Source organism: Aptenodytes patagonicus, unplaced genomic scaffold, assembly GCF_965638725.1.
Source record: "Aptenodytes patagonicus unplaced genomic scaffold, bAptPat1.pri.cur scaffold_86, whole genome shotgun sequence".
Classification (NCBI taxonomy): Eukaryota; Metazoa; Chordata; class Aves; order Sphenisciformes; family Spheniscidae; genus Aptenodytes; species Aptenodytes patagonicus.
Genome location: NW_027472034.1, coordinates 101,079 through 116,578, shown reverse-complemented (window position 1 = coordinate 116,578; position 15,500 = coordinate 101,079). Strand labels below are relative to the sequence as shown.

The 15,500-nt window shown below is 61.1% G+C and overlaps 1 protein-coding gene across 1 annotated transcript in view; it reads left to right on the top strand.

Moving 5' to 3' along the window:
* Positions 1–15,500, top strand: part of SND1 (staphylococcal nuclease and tudor domain containing 1) — a 138,256-nt gene that overhangs the window by 36,480 nt on the left and 86,276 nt on the right. Inside the window, exon 11 of the mRNA XM_076363753.1 lies at positions 12,675–12,764. Within this exon, the coding sequence (XP_076219868.1) occupies positions 12,675–12,764 (90 nt within the window). The remainder of the gene's footprint in view (positions 1–12,674; positions 12,765–15,500) is intronic.

Sequence of the window (15,500 nt, the reverse complement as noted above, 5' to 3'; positions counted from 1 at the left end):
AGAAATATTCTCCTCTAATGCCAGCGAAACAAAAACTTCAATTGCTTAGAAATTACTTTTCACGAGAATCTTGATGGGTTTAAGCAGAGGCTTTCCTTGCGAAGGGTAATCCCGTTTTTAACGAGGTAATTTATAGTTGGCTGATTACAGCCCCGAACGGTCCTGCGTGAGCAAACACACTGGAGCAACGAACGCGCTATCTGCTGGTGACAGGCTCCCCGTGGGTTGAGAGTTGAGAGGGAGATATCCAAAGGATGCCTGTAATTAGCCCGAGCGTTTAATTTAATAAAACAAGTGACTAAAAACATAAGCGTGCTGTATTCTAAAAGCATTGCACGTAATTACAAATTATCTTAATTCAGCGCTGGCACAGCCAACTTGGTAATCGCCTCATAAATAACTTTCATTAGCTGATTTCAGCATCTGCGATCAGCGCTACCTCCAAGGGTACCGGTGATTTGGGGGGGATTCAGGGAAGGAGGGGGCTCTGTGGGGCGCGCGGTCTGGTGTCGGGAGCAGGGATGCGTGGCACCTGTCTGCGGGGCCGGCACCGCCACGCTTCGGCCATGGCACCCACCGGTGATGCCCCTCCAGGCTCAGATTTGGGGGATTGCACGGTGATGCTGCCCCGGGTGCTCCGGGGCGTCTGGGGCATCGCTGGGTGTGTGTCCCCAGCCTGTGGGGCAACACCTCTACCAGTGCCCTTCCCAAAAATGCCTGTTTCACCCCCGAGCCCTGTGAGTCAGTGCTCATCTGCTGATACTTTGTGCCAAAACAGCGTCTGCAGCTTTGCCTTTTATTTTCATGCCGGGAGAGAGATGATGATCGTATCGATTGTGTGGTTTCCATTTGTCCTGCGGCTTTTCTGCTGGGTCGGTTTTATTTCACCGTGGACCGGAGCAGCGGAGGCTTCGCCGTGGCTGTGTGCCACAAGCTTTCTGCTGTCCTGGTCCCCGTCCTCGATGCTGCCCGGCCCTCCTTCACCGGCCATGCTGATGGCTGCATAAATGCTGTCTTGGAGCGAGCGGGGAGCGAGCACCTGCCATGAGAGCACCAGCCCCTCAATGAACCGAGGGCAAACCGCTCTGGGGTGCCTCAGGGGGAGCGTGCCCTCACATTGGGGTCTCCCAGCTGGGGGCTGCAGGTGTGTGATGCTGAAGACATCGAGCTCCCTCCCCAGGGACGAAGAGGGTTGTCAGGAGGCAGGAGACTGGGGCCCCTTACAGCAGCAGGGATGCTGTAATGGGGCAGTGCCGGCTGCGGAGACGGCTCGTCCTGGGCAGGATCCATCTTGTCCCTGCACCGTGGGAGCGCGGCTCCCAGGAGGGTGCTTGTTCAACGTGTAGCACATGCTGACAAGACAAACAACTTTATTAATTTAAGCCCGCTGCTAATGCGATTGCAAGCAGCTGTGCAAAGGAGGGTTGCGGGAGCACAGAGCATCCTCCGCCCGGAGCGGCTGCAGCCGGCGTGGCCACCCTGGCAGAGGAGCCAGCGGGCACGACGGGTTTTGTTCCTCTTCGTAAAACTGTGTTCTTGCGGGTGAGGAGCAAAGCGCCGGTGTGGAGCCTTCAGAGAATTACAGGCCGCAAACAGAATGTGCTTTTGTACCCACTTGTGAGGAGTGAGAGGCACTGAGCATGGTGGAGACTGGAGATACGGGCTCTGCTCTTGCAGAGTAGAAGTACGGCGGCTTTGGTCTTGGCTACGCCCGAGCTTGGTTTTGAGCCCAAAGAGGGAGCAGGGATGGTTTCCCGGTGCAGGTGGAAGTCACCAGTGTTGCACGTGCCGTTTGCCCCGGGGATGCTGCAGTGCTGGCTGCTGAGCACGCGGTGGGATGTGCACTTCTCGTGTCGGCACACGCCCTGGCTGCATCCTTCTGGGATGCAGAAAGATGGAGGAACGAGGCTGGGGACCGCTGGGGACCCGCTGCAGGTCCGGAGCAGCACGTGCCGGGTGGAAGGCGCTAACTGCAGTGATGGAAATTCCTGTGGAAAATGCTGTGCTCTGCTTCATCTGCTGCTCCATCAGGCAAGAGGAGCCCCAAGGTGACCGGTTACAGCACTGTGCTTGTCCTGTGCGCACCTGGGATGGGCATTGCCGCGCTCCGAGCACTGCAGCAGGTAAACATCTCTGCTGCCAAAAGCCGCCCCATGGTGCTGCCTGCATCCTGAGAGGCACCTGCATCGTGCGGCCCCGTAAGCCCTGCTTCACTCTGGGGCTGGACCCGCCGGCGTCTCCCCCTTGGCAGCCTCGGGTGCCTCTTGCCGCAGCAGGCGGTGGGTTCCTGGACGGAGACCTGGAGGGTTTCGGGTGAGATCCAGCCTGCCGCCAACTTCTGCTCTGTGCAAGGGGCTCCCAGCTCAAACAGCTGCTGATGCATCCAGAGAGGAGGAAAACCTTTCCTTTCCTCCTTTGGGATCCCGTTAATCTGGGGTAAGGGTCCCTCCGGGGATGCCCGTGGCTCAGCGGGACCCCGCTTTGGGGGATACCTCTTCTCACCACCACCTTCCTGGTGCTGCCATTCCTCTGTGCTGTTCCTTGCTGCCGCATCGCCGGGAGCGGCATGAACACCCTGGGCCCGTTGGAGGATGCTCCCCGTCACCACGGGCTGCGGGTCCTCCTGCTCTTCACCGTTGAAACGGGCTGGCAGAGGGAGTCGAGCAGGCAGCGTGTGGCAGCAGGCAGAAGGTTTAAATTAGGGCCTCTCTCTAACGTGATTAATAGGTGCCTTCAGGCTTGATGGAGATTGACGGTTGCTGGCGAGGCTGCAGGAGCGAGCCCAGGCGTGCGGTGAGCGCAGCCCTGACACCCTGGGGAGGAGACCGGAGCGGCGTGTGCCAGCAGCACCATCAATACCGGGGCTGGGCTCTGATGGGTTTTATGGGGGAGACGGAGGATGGATACGGGATAAAGACAGGAAAAGACAGCGGCCGGGATGGGGCAGCCTTTCCCCCTCCTGGCAGCACTCTGGGTTGCTCTCGTGCTCTGGGCTGGTTTCGGGAAGGGGACTGGAGGATGCAGAAAACTTGCTCTGTGCTGTACGTGGTTCAGCCTGGCCCCGCGTCCGGCTGCAGACCCGGCTCCGTGTTGAGGATGATGGTGGAGAAAAGCCTTCGGTGGCCCTGTGCGGTGTGCCGGTGACTGGGGCTGGGCTGGTCGTGCTTGGGGCCACCGAAAACCTGGCTGTCCCCTGCCTTCCTGAGCTGGCTTCGGGTGTGCTGAGCCCCTCGTCTGCCCGGGAAGCTGCTGCAGAAGAAGCAGGAGAAGAGCTTTTGCAGAACAGGGAGGACTCGGAGCGGATGCCGCAGCGAGTTGTGTTTGGAAGCGAGGAAGGTCAGCACCGAGCTCAGCCTGTCTGCGCGCGCACGAAGGACAACTGCCGGCAAGCTCAGCCCGGCCAGCACCGCCGCAGTGCCGTGACGCTGTGGCTGGAGTTGCTGCCACCGTGCAAGGTCCCCACTCCCGAGGGGACAGCATCATACCCGCAGTGCCGAGCAGGTGCTGGGGTGCGGGGGCACCTCTGGCTCCCCCCGCCCTGGGTCGCGGTGCCGGTGCCAGGCAGGGCCAGGGACCCGAGGGGAGAACGCTCCTGTGAGCCCTCTCAATACGCTTTGATAAAATGCAAATCGCGTTAAAACAGTTGACTTTCAATTACAAGGCTCCAGCGGGGGGCCTGTTTTGATAATGAAAGTGATTAAAATTGGGGCCTCTCTGTCTTCTTTGGGTATGGATGCTCAGCTTAGAAGTAGTTTGCTTTTCTCTCTTTAATTGGACTCTGCTAATGATATTTGAGTAATTCCTGGGCCTGAGATGCTCTAATACCACCCGGGGGCTGAGCAGGGGTTTGGGGAAAACCCTCTACCCCTGGGGTGCCAGGACAGGGCCAATTCAGCCACGGTGCTCACTCCCCGGGGCATCTTCCCCCAGCTCCAGCACGGTTGGTGCCGGGAGCACCATGCCGGCGCTGCTGCCCTCCTGCCTCACTGTGCTCTCTGCCGGCGGCGTGTGTTAACATCCCCGTGGGTGCCCATCGCAGGAGAGGAGAGTGGCTCCTTGGCAGCAGCTGGGGGAAGCTGCACCCTCCCGGCAGGGCTCTGTGCCGCAGAACTGCCCGCCGCCAGCGACTCCCCTGCTGCCCTGCCTGTCCCATGCCGTGGCACCCCTGGGCAGCACTGCTTTGGACCAAGCTGGCCCAAAAGGACAACTCGGATGGGTGCAAGGTGACCTGGGCTGGCATTGGGGTGAGCACCCGGAGCTGCTGGCTGGAGCACCCGTATCGCTGAGCTCGGATGATGGGACTGACCAGCCGGGACTTTGAAGCTGCCTGCTCTCTCGCTGCAGGCAGGTGATTTAGAAGGTGGGAGCAGTCCTGTGGCAGCAGCCGTAGGATAACAGGCTTCCAGGGGAAGCTTCTTCCTGACCCCCATTAGTTTAGAGGCATCCCTTTGTGTGAGTATCAGAGAGCTCCCAGAGCAGCCACTGGTGTTAATCCTCTTAGGGCTGTAACTCTGGCTGGTCTCGTTAGCTGAAGGAGTGGCCGCTGAGATGCTCTGATCTTCCCTGTGCCCTCTCAGAGAGCAGCTGGAAAAGAGCTGCTCTCCCAGCCTGGCAGCAGGACTGCTGGATCTGCCTGCGCCCCTCAAACTCGTTAGTCCTCGGCCGCTGCCACAAACGACTCCGCTCCTGCATGGCCCCTGCCCGAGACCTGGCTGTGGCCAGGCTGCGACTGATCCCTGTACCGGTCCAGTCCACCCCACCGAGCGCGGCTGTGGTGGCATCACCCCGGTCATCGCTGCGGCTGAGGATGCAACCAGGTGGGGCTGGCGCCCCGTGCAACCCCCTGGGGCTGACCATGGGCTCGCTGGCAGCAGGGCAAGGCAGGGCAGGGCAGGGCAGGGCAGGGCAGGGCAGGGCTGCCCTCCTCTCTGTCAGCCAGCACTCGGTCACTCCAGTGGGGTCTCTGGGCATGCACTCTCTCCCTTATTGCCGTATAAAACCGTCTCCAGCTCTGCCGTGCCCACCCGGCATTTATCACTCAAGTGGTTCAGGGGCGCGTGGTGCCTTGGTATCGAGTGCCCGCTGCCGGGGAGGTGCTCTGCAGGCAATTAGGGAGCGGAGAACACTTCTACAGGAGAGCAGGCAGGCGGCAGAGCAGGCAGAGCACTGGAGAAGCTGAATACACACTTCACGCTTTGCATCCAGGAATTGGCACCTGCTTGTGCGAGCTGGGGCCGCCCAAGCAGAGACGCTGCTTATTTCTCTGGTGCGGTGGGAGCCCCTTCATCCTTGTTTCCTCACTGCAGCACGTGCCTGCAATCCTCAGGGCTGTTGCTTTCCTGTAGCTGTTTCTGCTCCTGGTGTCGTACCCTTCCTTGCAGAAGCGCTGCCTGGCTCCTGGGACGGACCCGTGAACGAGCTGATGCTGTTTGTAAGAGCATCGCCCACGTGCGTGCCATTACAGCAGATGCGTGCCTTGTCATCTTTGCAGAGCAGAGCTTCGATGCGCTACAGAGGCTTTGATATGGAAAAGTCTGTCCCCAAACGCTCGGCAGCAGCACGCTTTTGCTCGCCAGCTGCAGGCTCCTCTTGGAGCCCTGCGCCGGGTGTACTTGTTACACTAGCACGGAGCACACCGCCGTGCTAGCTGTCACCGCCTCACCGGCCTCCGTGATGGATTTCCCACTCGGCACATCCCCTGGCGAGCCGAGCGCGCCGGGTTCAGCCAAGGATGCGCCGGGGCGGGAGGGCTGGAAACCGCAAGCGTGACACTGCTAACGAACCGTCTCCCCTTCCCTCCTTCGCCTTCGCGCTCCCTCTGCGGGGGGGGGGAGCAGGAGCTGACTCCAGGCGTTTAAAACGCAGCCTGGGTCGCCCCCGCTGCCGCCCCGAGGATTCCTCTGCCTGCGGGAGGGAGCCCCGCTTGCTCCGGATCGGATCCTTCCCCCGGCGCCCGGCTCTGCCCCGGCACAAACCGGGCAGCCTCTGAACGGGGCAGGTTTCCCTCACCCTGGGGTCTCTCTGGAGCTGCTGTGTCCCCGAGCAGCCCCGCAGCCACCAGGCCCCGGGGACGCCAGGCACGCTGCTGGTGCTGCTCCCAGCCACTTTCGGTGGCAGCTGGTAATCTCCACCTCGGCTTATTCTTGCGTGTTGCTTCGAGTTGATTTGCTATGCTAATTGCTTTACAAATAATAAGCTTCCCTAATTGTGCTGGCGGGGAAGGGGAGAGCTCTTCCAACCTGTGGTCCCATGGCACCACCGGGCTGCGGATCCCGGCCCCTCAGCTCTTCTGGGGTCCCCCCATGAGTGCTGGCGCCCACAGCATCCCACACCGGGATTCTTGGAAGAAACCCCAAAATCCTGCGCACGGGGAGCTGGGGTCCCCAGGCGGTCGGGGCCGTCCTCCCCCGCTCTGTGAGCTGGCGAGCGCCCCGGGACTGGTGGGGTGTCGGGAGGTGCCACCGGCACGCCGGGCTGTGTTTTGCCGGCCAGGGTCTCGGAGCGTTTCCAGCTGCTCCGAATGTGCCCGCATCCATCGTCATCCCCACCTTCTGCCCCTGGGAAGGGGGCCAGGGGCTGGGAGCAGGACCCCCAGGCAGCGGGGAAGCGAGGACACTCGGTGTTTAATCCCCCCCATGGCAGGATGCAATCCTTCACGGCAGATAGGGCCTGCTGCTTTCCTGAAAATAGACTTTAATTGGCTACTCTACGGCGTAATGATGTTAATTTGACAGGAGAGCTGTAATTCACTCGGTCTGTTAGGTATTTAAAGCCACACAGGGGTTATTTAAGGAGGAGGGAGGTTGGGGGTGCTGCCCGCACCCGGTGCTCACTGCCCCTCACTGGGGAGCGCAGCCAGCGCCCGCCCCGGGGGTAGCACCCGCTTTCAAGATGCTCCGTGTTTCATTTTAAACAAAAAGTCGTCTTCTTTCCCCGGGCTCCCCGGCACGTATCTGCGGGCAGCCTGTGAGGAAGCAGCACGTTCCCATTGATTTCTGGATTGAAATCCTTTTCTCTGCGTCCCAGGAGAGAGGGCGAGCAGTTTACCCCTCCCCTCCTCCAGCAGCTCTCCGAAGATGAAGCTCCACGCATTGACTTTCTTGCTAATAAAACGACTTCCTCGTCGCACACCTTTAATTGAATGAGGCTAATACGCTGCTTTTTCTTTTAATTATTTTTTGAATGGCTGATGACTCTCCCCAGCAGCCGGGGAAAGCCGGGGACGGCGTTTCGGCATCTGCAGCTCCCTGCGGAGCTATGCCATCCCTCTCGCCCGTCCCGCTCCCGCGGCAGGATGCGGCCGAGGACGTCACTTCCCCGTGCACCGTGAAATGCCGCGTCCAAGAAGGCGACGGGGAAGGTGGCTTAGAGGGACGCTGCTGCAATTCAAGCTCTTGGCTTGAAAAGTAGTTTAAAAAAAAGCAATATCTTTCTATGTGTCTATAATTGCTGGATGTTTGACGGTCGTAAAATTTAGTTAACATCCTTGCTGTTATATTGATTTTTAATGTTTATTTGCAAAAACTCAAACGTGCGTCCAAGTTCTTGAACGGCTTCCCAGACCGATCTGCTGGGCCACTTCCCCTCCGATATGAAATATCATTTTTACAGGCCAGCAAAACGGTATTTAATGGTGGCTGACAGGGAAGTGGTTAAGGGCAATATGTATTAGACACTTAAACGTTTCTGTTTTCCGACTCCTGGCACAGCCCATTGCATTTTACTTGTGCTGGGAATTGCAGAAGGGTTTGCATTTTTCATCAGCATCAAGACAACGCGACCTCGGTGACGACTCAGCCCCCGCCTCTCCGGCTCCTCCGGGGCCAGCGTGGCGCGGCCGTGTGTCCCGGCACAGCATGGGGAGGGCAGCTGCTCTGGCAGCAGGGACAGTGCTGGGGTGCCTGTGCCAGGGGTCCCCTTTTTGGGGTGGTCCCATGTGGCTGCAGACCCGTGAGATGCTCTGAAGTTGCTGGGTTTTTTTTAAGGCAAACATTTGCTTTTGTGCAATGCCGGGGAGAGCCGGCGCCGCACTCGAAGAGGCTTTTAAGCACTTGAGCGCTGCTTCCAGGGCAGACATTTCCCCTCTTCTCATTAATGCAGCTGCAGGGTTTTACACGAGCTGGGTAAATCCCTGGCTAAGCGGCAGCAGAGGAGCCCGTCCAGAGCACCAGCCACACACCAGTGCTGTGCCAGGACCCACGGCTGCACCACGCCAGCGCCGTGCTGGGACCCACGGCTGCACCACGCCAGCGCCGTGCCGGGACCCACGGCTGCACCACGCCAGTGCTGTGCCGGGACCCACGGCTGCACCACGCCAGTGCCGTGCCAGGACCCACGGCTGCACCACGCCAGCGCCGTGCCGGGACCCACGGCTGCACCACGCCAGTGCCGTGCCGGGACCCACGGCTGCACCATGCCAGTGCCGTGCCAGGACCCACGGCTGCACCACGCCAGCGCCGTGCTGGGACCCACGGCTTCACTGTGCCAGCCCCGTGTTGGGTGGGATGGAGGGTGCATCCCATGGGAGCTTTGAAAGCAAAGCTGGGGCGTCTTCGTGAGCAGCTCCTGTACCCTCCTCGTGCAAAGGCTGCTGAGCCGTTCTCAGGTCGCTTCTCCACCGATGTGATTGCTGCCGGCACCTGAGCCCCCCGGCACTGCACCATGGGCCAGGTGATGCCGGGGCCACCCAGGGCTTTGCCGCTCCCTCCCATCATCCTCCTTCCTGTGCTCCAGCGCTGTGCGGGACGGGATTAGGGACTTAACAGCCTGTGCCAGATAGTCACTTAAATAAGCAATAAATTTGGAGTTCGTTAGTGAGGATTAATTAGTGTTTGTGCAGGGCTTTGCCTGTGCAGAGCAGCAGACAGGAGCCCGAGCAGCGTTATTTATCTTGAAGCTTCGCCGTGACCTTGTCGAGGTTGGGAGAGACTTGTCGCCCGGGTCCCATCTGATCCCACCATGGCTGTGCTGTGAAGGCGAGCAGAGGAAAGCCCAGCGCGCTCCCGGCTGCGGGGTCCGGGGGTGGGAGCCACCCCGAGGACTCGGGGACAGGGGATGTTCCGGGAGCCCGGCAGGCAGAGGAGGCAGCCGAGTGCAGGCAGCAGCCTGCTGTGTGACCCCGAAGCGGGTGTCCCTGCATCGCAGAGCTGCTTGGACAGGGCTGGGGAGCAGCAATCCCGGGTTTGGCTGCAGGGGAAAGGCAGTGTTTGAGTGCAAGCGTTTATTTTGGGGGCTCTCCTGGGCTTTCGGGGGCTCTCCTGGCCCTGCAGGGAGCAGGGACTGGCAGTCAGGAAAGGGAGGCTGGTGTTGCGCTCCCCATTGCTTCGGCTGTGTTTGGGGAGGGGCGGAGGGGGAGGCCGGTGGGTGGCATGGCTGGCGGCAGCTCCTGCGTGCTCACCTCTGCCGACGTACGGCTGGCAGCTGTGCCAGCACACTGCCCCTCGCCGCTGCCGGGCCAGCCGAGCCCCTGCCTGCTCCGGGTCTCTGCTTACGGGGTGCAGGCAGGGGGGCAGGAGCTGACAAGGTGGGGAGCATCCACACGCGCCGTGTCGGAGGGCTGAGCCCGCCCCGTGTCTCAGCCCCTTGGCTTATTTTCCCATCTCCGCATGGTGATTTTTCAGCAAAGCAACGGCCGTGGCTGTATGGCACCGCTTTGCAGCAGTGGACTGTGAAATGAGGAGTTAGTCATCCCTGCTCCTCCGGCTCCGTGCGGCCGGGCCCCTGCCACAAGGGGATGGGGACGGGTTCATGCATGCTGCTTCGGGGCCCTGGGGGGATGCCCCGGTGGGGATGCCCGTGATCCGTGGGGGGGATGCCCCAGGAGGAGTGGGCAACCCCCCCGGCAGCCCCGCTTGGACCCTACTCCCAGCGCCGCAGGATTTATCACGCGGCTCAATTCCAGCTCTGGCACGGGGCCGGGAATTTTTCTGGCACCAGCTAAATAATGGAGACGCCTCCGTCCCCGCGCACCTCGCCAGGGAGGGTAGCGGCGTGAATAATGCATCATCCTGCAGCGCTCTGAGGTGCAGCCGGGGAGCTGGCCTGACTGTGGGGCTGAGACGGGGCCGGCAGCATTTCCTACGGCAACAGCACGCTTCCCAAGCCCCCGTGCTGGGGCTTCCCTCGGGCCACCCACCAGCTGCGCAGTCCCCGTGCACTCAGCCGTGGCTTTATTTTATATGGGGCGAGGAGAAAGCTCTCTCCCTGCCGGAAAACTGGCTTCGGGGCTGGCTAGCTGGCACCGTGTCCCATGCTGCCCGCCACAGATCCATGCCAGCCTCGTCAAGCCCATCTCATTAGGTGCCAGGAAGCTTTTCTGTGCCATGAGTGATATCGGGCTGATCCCTGGTGAGCGTAAAAGCTTCTTCCCAAAAGAAATCCCGTCTCTGCCAGTCCCGCACCCTGCCAGGCTCAGGACCTGCCCTCACCCTGCCTGCAAAGGGGTTTTCAGCCTCTGCCGGGAGCAGGCGCTTCCTCCGGGGACGGGTTTGGTGCTGGGTGCAGCACCGGCTCGCTGCCGCGGGTGGGGATGCCCTCACGGGATCACCCTGCCCCATCACCAGCGCTGGCAGGGGCTGTGGCGCTGGGCGAGCGGCGATGCGGGTGGAGGGGGGAACGGCTCCAGGGAGCAGCCTGGGAAGAGCGTCAAGGACATAATAAACTCTATCAAAGCCTCATTCATTACGGAAGAACGCGGAGCACGAGTGCCGGCGTGTCTTTGTCCGCTTGCTCCCTCTCCCATCTGATTCCTCTCCTTCATTTCCTGCTGCTTTCGCCTTATCTCCCTCTTTTCAGTGTATTCCTCCCCGGCTCAGCGGGGCGTGTGGGGGGCCGTTCCCCACAGTAGCACGCCGGTGAGCAGAGTGATGTGCCAAGGGCCGTCCTCCGCCAGCGTGGGCTGGGGAACTCCCAGGGTTGGGTTGGGTTGGCTTCTCCTTCCTCCCCTCACAGGGGAGGAAGGCAGGGCCCGAAGGCGCTGTAACCATAGCGGTGCCGGTGCAGCCAACCACAAAGTGTGTCCGAAGTCCAGCACACCACCAGCGAGGGAGCAGGATCTGCCAGGGAAAGCTGCGTCGCTCCCTCCGGGGATGGTGCCAAGCAGCGGCAGCCCCTTGGCTTTGCTTTCAAAGCCAGGTTCATTGTGCCATCACACCGCGTGCTGTGTCCAGGGGTGGTGGCGGCACGGTTCGTCGGGGACAAGCCCCTTGGGGGTGGTGGCTCCGAAGACACCGTCTCCGACCCGGGGATTGCTCAGTCCCCAAAGTCTCGTCGCAGGGAGGGTGACCGGGGATGCTGCTGCGTGCCTGCCCCGTGCTTTTGCAAGGCACCTGCTTCGGCCACTCTCGGGGACGGTGACTGGGCGGGAGGGACCCCTGCCCGGAGCCCAGCCTGGAGCCCCTAAGCAAAGCCAGGGGTTGGGGGACGCTGTTCCTGCCGCTGGCACTCCTAAGGGAGGGATTGCCAGCCTCGGTGGCAGCTCAGTCCCCACCCCGGCTCTCTTCTGGCTGGGATGTGAGCCCCTGCCTGTGCCATCGGGCGATGCACTGTCATGCCATGCCATGCCATGGAGCTCGTCGGGATGCTGCAGGGTGCTGGGGGCTCCTGGGGGCAGAGGGTGGCCCGGGGAGGGTGAGCAGCACCCCGTGTCCTGTGTCCTATATGGATTATCCTGTGCATCTTATATATTATCTTATATAGCTCACTGGGCTCGCTGCTGCCAATCCTGCTCCACGAGACCTGCCACGAAGCTCACGCGGGTGCAGCCATGCCCTGCGGTGCAGCTCGAGCCCTTCCCCGGCCCCTTCCCATCCCCGCATCGTTCCCAAATCCCCGTTTCGGCTGGAAAACTCCCCTTTTTGCTCAGCCTTTGAGGGGATTTTATCACCGCGAGAGGCCCTGAGCAGCTGATGGGCAGCGAGTGGCCAGATGCCCTCTGGTTCCCTTTCCTGGGCATCTCATCCCACAAGTGCTGTTAATCACTGGCTGATAACGAGCTTGTCTAATGAGCAACTTTTGTGCAGGAGCCTGTGTGAGCAGAGGCCGTGTACCGGGCTTGCACAGCTCTTAATTACAGAGCTCTTTGAGCTTTCCCCTCCCGCGGGCAGGGCAGGCAGGGCAGGGGTGGGTGCGGGGAGGGGGTGCTGTGTGCAGTGTTTTGGGGAGGCGAGACCTTTGATGCTTCCCTTTGTGAGCGGAGATCTCTGGGCAGCGCTGAACTGCCTGGCACAGGGTGAGCGGGGCTGGAGGGCTGGCGAGAGGGGCCGAGGAGCTCAGTGGGGATGGTCGGCTTGTTGGAGGGACCCTGGCCATCTCCCCCCTCCCCAAACTCCCCTCCATCCCTTCCCCTTATAGAGCTGCCACTTAAACTCAGAGGAGATGCTCGGCCTGGCGCTGCGAGGTGGCTGCTGGCACATCCTCGCGGGAGGATGCTCGTGTCAGCCGGGGGCTCCCCACGGGGTTTCGGCAGAGCCAGAGCTGCGGCGATGCTCGGGGAGCCCACCCTGGGGTGCAGGAGCGGGAGGGCATCCATGGGAGCAGGCTGGGGGTTCTGGGTGCGCCAGCTTTGGGGTGTCTGCTCTGGAGCGGGGAGCAGGCTGCCTCCCCACAGGGATGCTCATCACAGGGTGGTTTTGGGGGGCTCCCCTGACCTGTGCCTCTCTCTGCCCCCGCTGCAGGACAAGAACAGGAAGCTGAGGCCCCTCTACGACATTCCCTACATGTTCGAGGCCCGGGAGTTCCTGCGCAAGAAGCTCATCGGGAAGAAGGTACGGAGGGAACGAGGCCGGTGGCAAAGTCCTCGCTCGTCCCCGGCACAGGCGGGTGCTAATGAGGGGCCGGGAGCCATTACTGCCCATGCCGGTGGTGCCACATGCGTCCTTATGGGTGACCCGGGAACTCTCTGCGGGGAATTGCGGGGTGCACCCAAAGCTGGAGCACCCTTTGAGCTGGCCCCTCTGAAGGGTTGCGGTCTTGCTTTCAGCTGCACCCATTTCCCAGGAATGCTGTGTACCTGCGTCGCTTTATATTTCCCTTTGTTTCCCCGGCATATTTTTCCAGGCTGGTTTAGAGCAATTCAGGGGAATGAAGAATATAATGTGCATTTAACTACTCAAGCACATGCTCAGGATGCAATTTTCAAATGCTCATAAAGTGGTCAAATAAAATCAATTTCCTTCATAGCGAGGCTGCTCGCTGCTGCTCATTGAGGACTATTTCCATGCCAAATTGCATCTTTCCATTTCAGAGCCCTGTTTATATATTTAAAAAAAAAAAAAAAAGAAAAGGAAAAAAATAGCAGCTTGCGAGACTTTTCTAATGGGAAGTCTGTCGCTTGTCGTAGTCAAAAGCGGCTGCGAGGATGTTGCTGGGACTTGTGAAGAGAGCTCCGGTCTCTGAAATGGAAACCCAGTTGTTTCTGGGAGGGTCCTGGCCCCGTGCCGGGCTGCACCTCGGCAGGGTCCCAATCTGAGCGCTGCCGGCCACCCTGGGGGTTACCGGCGCTGGTTTTCCTCCAGCCACCGTTGCTCTGCGGTGCAGTGGAGTGGGGTTTGCTCTCTCCCACCCTGCCATGCTTGGCTGTTGCTCGAAACCACCCTTTTTCTCCCCAAATCTGTTTGCATTCACCCTTGCACACTCGCAGACAGGAGCCGAGGCACACCTGGCCGAAGCCCCAGGCTCCTGTCACCGGGTCCCCACCGCGGTTGGGGATGGGGCCAGCCCTGCCAGAACCCTTGGTGCTCGTGGTGCTGCCTGCACCGGTCCTGTGTTCCCCGTGCTCAGCCCCGAGGTGCTGGGGGAGACGTCCCCATGTGGGGCAGCCCCTGTCCCCGGCCGTCCCCGAGGCTGGTGGCTGCTCTCTGCACCCCCCGTGTCCCCGTGACCATGTCCGGGTGGTGTGGGCTGCCGTGCCGGGGAGGAAGATGAGGGTCCTGCCTTCCTCCCGGCACCCCCAGCATGGTGCTGTGGCCTGAGGCATCACGCTGAATGCACCCAGAGGGGCGGGCAGCAGGATCATCCCATCTGGAGGGACAGGCAGGAGCAGGCAGCGACGCATCCTCACTGCTCCGCTGCCGTTGGACCGCTGTCAGCAGCAGGAGGAGGGAAGCGGGACAGCGGCCAGCTGCCGCCATCCCTGTGCCCAAAGTGTCTGGTCAGGAGCCAGTGACCCCCAGAAATAGAAGCAAAAAGCCGTTCGGCTGCGAGTGCCGCCAGCCTCCATGTTTAAAGCTCCCCATAACCAGGAGCGCACACCGGGCTCCTGCCTTCGCCGTTTCAGTAGCCTTGGGAGCCGGGCGCCCGCTTGCCTTTGATGTTGCCTCGTTTGCTTTATAAATATTTCCTTTGTCAGCTCCACGTTTTTCACTTCAGATTAATTTGATTGAGGAAAGCGACGAAAAAATCCTTTCCGTTAATGATCAAAACAGTCCCTCGAGGTTGGCGGCGCGTTCTGATTTGAAATGACAGCCTTGCACAGGGTGGCTCGCCCTTGCCTTCTCGCAGCTCGCTGTCAGCATCAATCTTTGTGGCAAAATCCCTCTTTTCCCACCCCCTTTTTTAATATACTTTTAAAGCCCACCCCAGCAGGGAGCTAGCGACTTCCGAGAGCTGTCTGCTTGCGGGGAGATCAAACGGGGTGGGCTGGCACCGATGCGCAGCGCTGCCCGCGGTGTCGGCCTGGCTCCAGCTCCGTGCATGTTTGCAGGGGTGCCCTGGGGAGCCCTGCCTGCCCTGAGGGAGCCCTGCCTGCTGCAGGGAGCCCTGCCTGCCCTGCAGAGCCCTGCCTGCCGCAGGGAGCCCTGCCTGTTCTGGGAAGCCCTGCCTGCCCTGCAGAGCCCTGCCTGCCCCAGGGAGCCCTGCCCATTCCAGGGAGCCCTGCCACCCTTCGAAGGGCGTCTCTTCCCACAGAGCCCTGGGGTTGGCTGATCTCCTGGATCCTTGGGAGATCTTGATTTCCCAGATCCTCGGGCAGGTCCGGCAAGTCAGACCGGTGCCGACTGCTCCAGCCTCACTCTTGGCATCCCCGGCTGCAAGTCCCCGTGGGCTGCGGTGGCCCCTTGAGCTGCTGCTCCGCTGCCGAGCACCTTCTGGCCCCCTTCTCCTCCCCTCTCTTGCATGGGCATGATGGGTGATGGGTGCCGAGAGGCTGTGGCTGTGCTGGCGTGTCCCTGAGGAGCGGTGGATGTGGGGACCCTCCCCGTCGCAGGGGACTTGAGGTTTGGGGTCTGCCCTGTGCACCCCCAGCACCTGCCCCAGCCTGTCCCCCGGGGCTGGGGCTCGCCTGCCTGGCTTGGAGCCACCTCCTGCCTTCCCGCTGCCTTTCGTTTGCCTGGGAAGAGCTGGCACGGCTTGACGGTGTGACAAGCCCCAGGAGGGATCGCCGCTGGCAGCCGCTCCGGCGGAGTGCGATCATCCCCTTCAAGATTGATGAATTGAATATTAGGAATAATTAGGCCAGGATGAGTTTTTGGTCTCGATGCCGGTGCTTCATCAGCCGCCTCCTT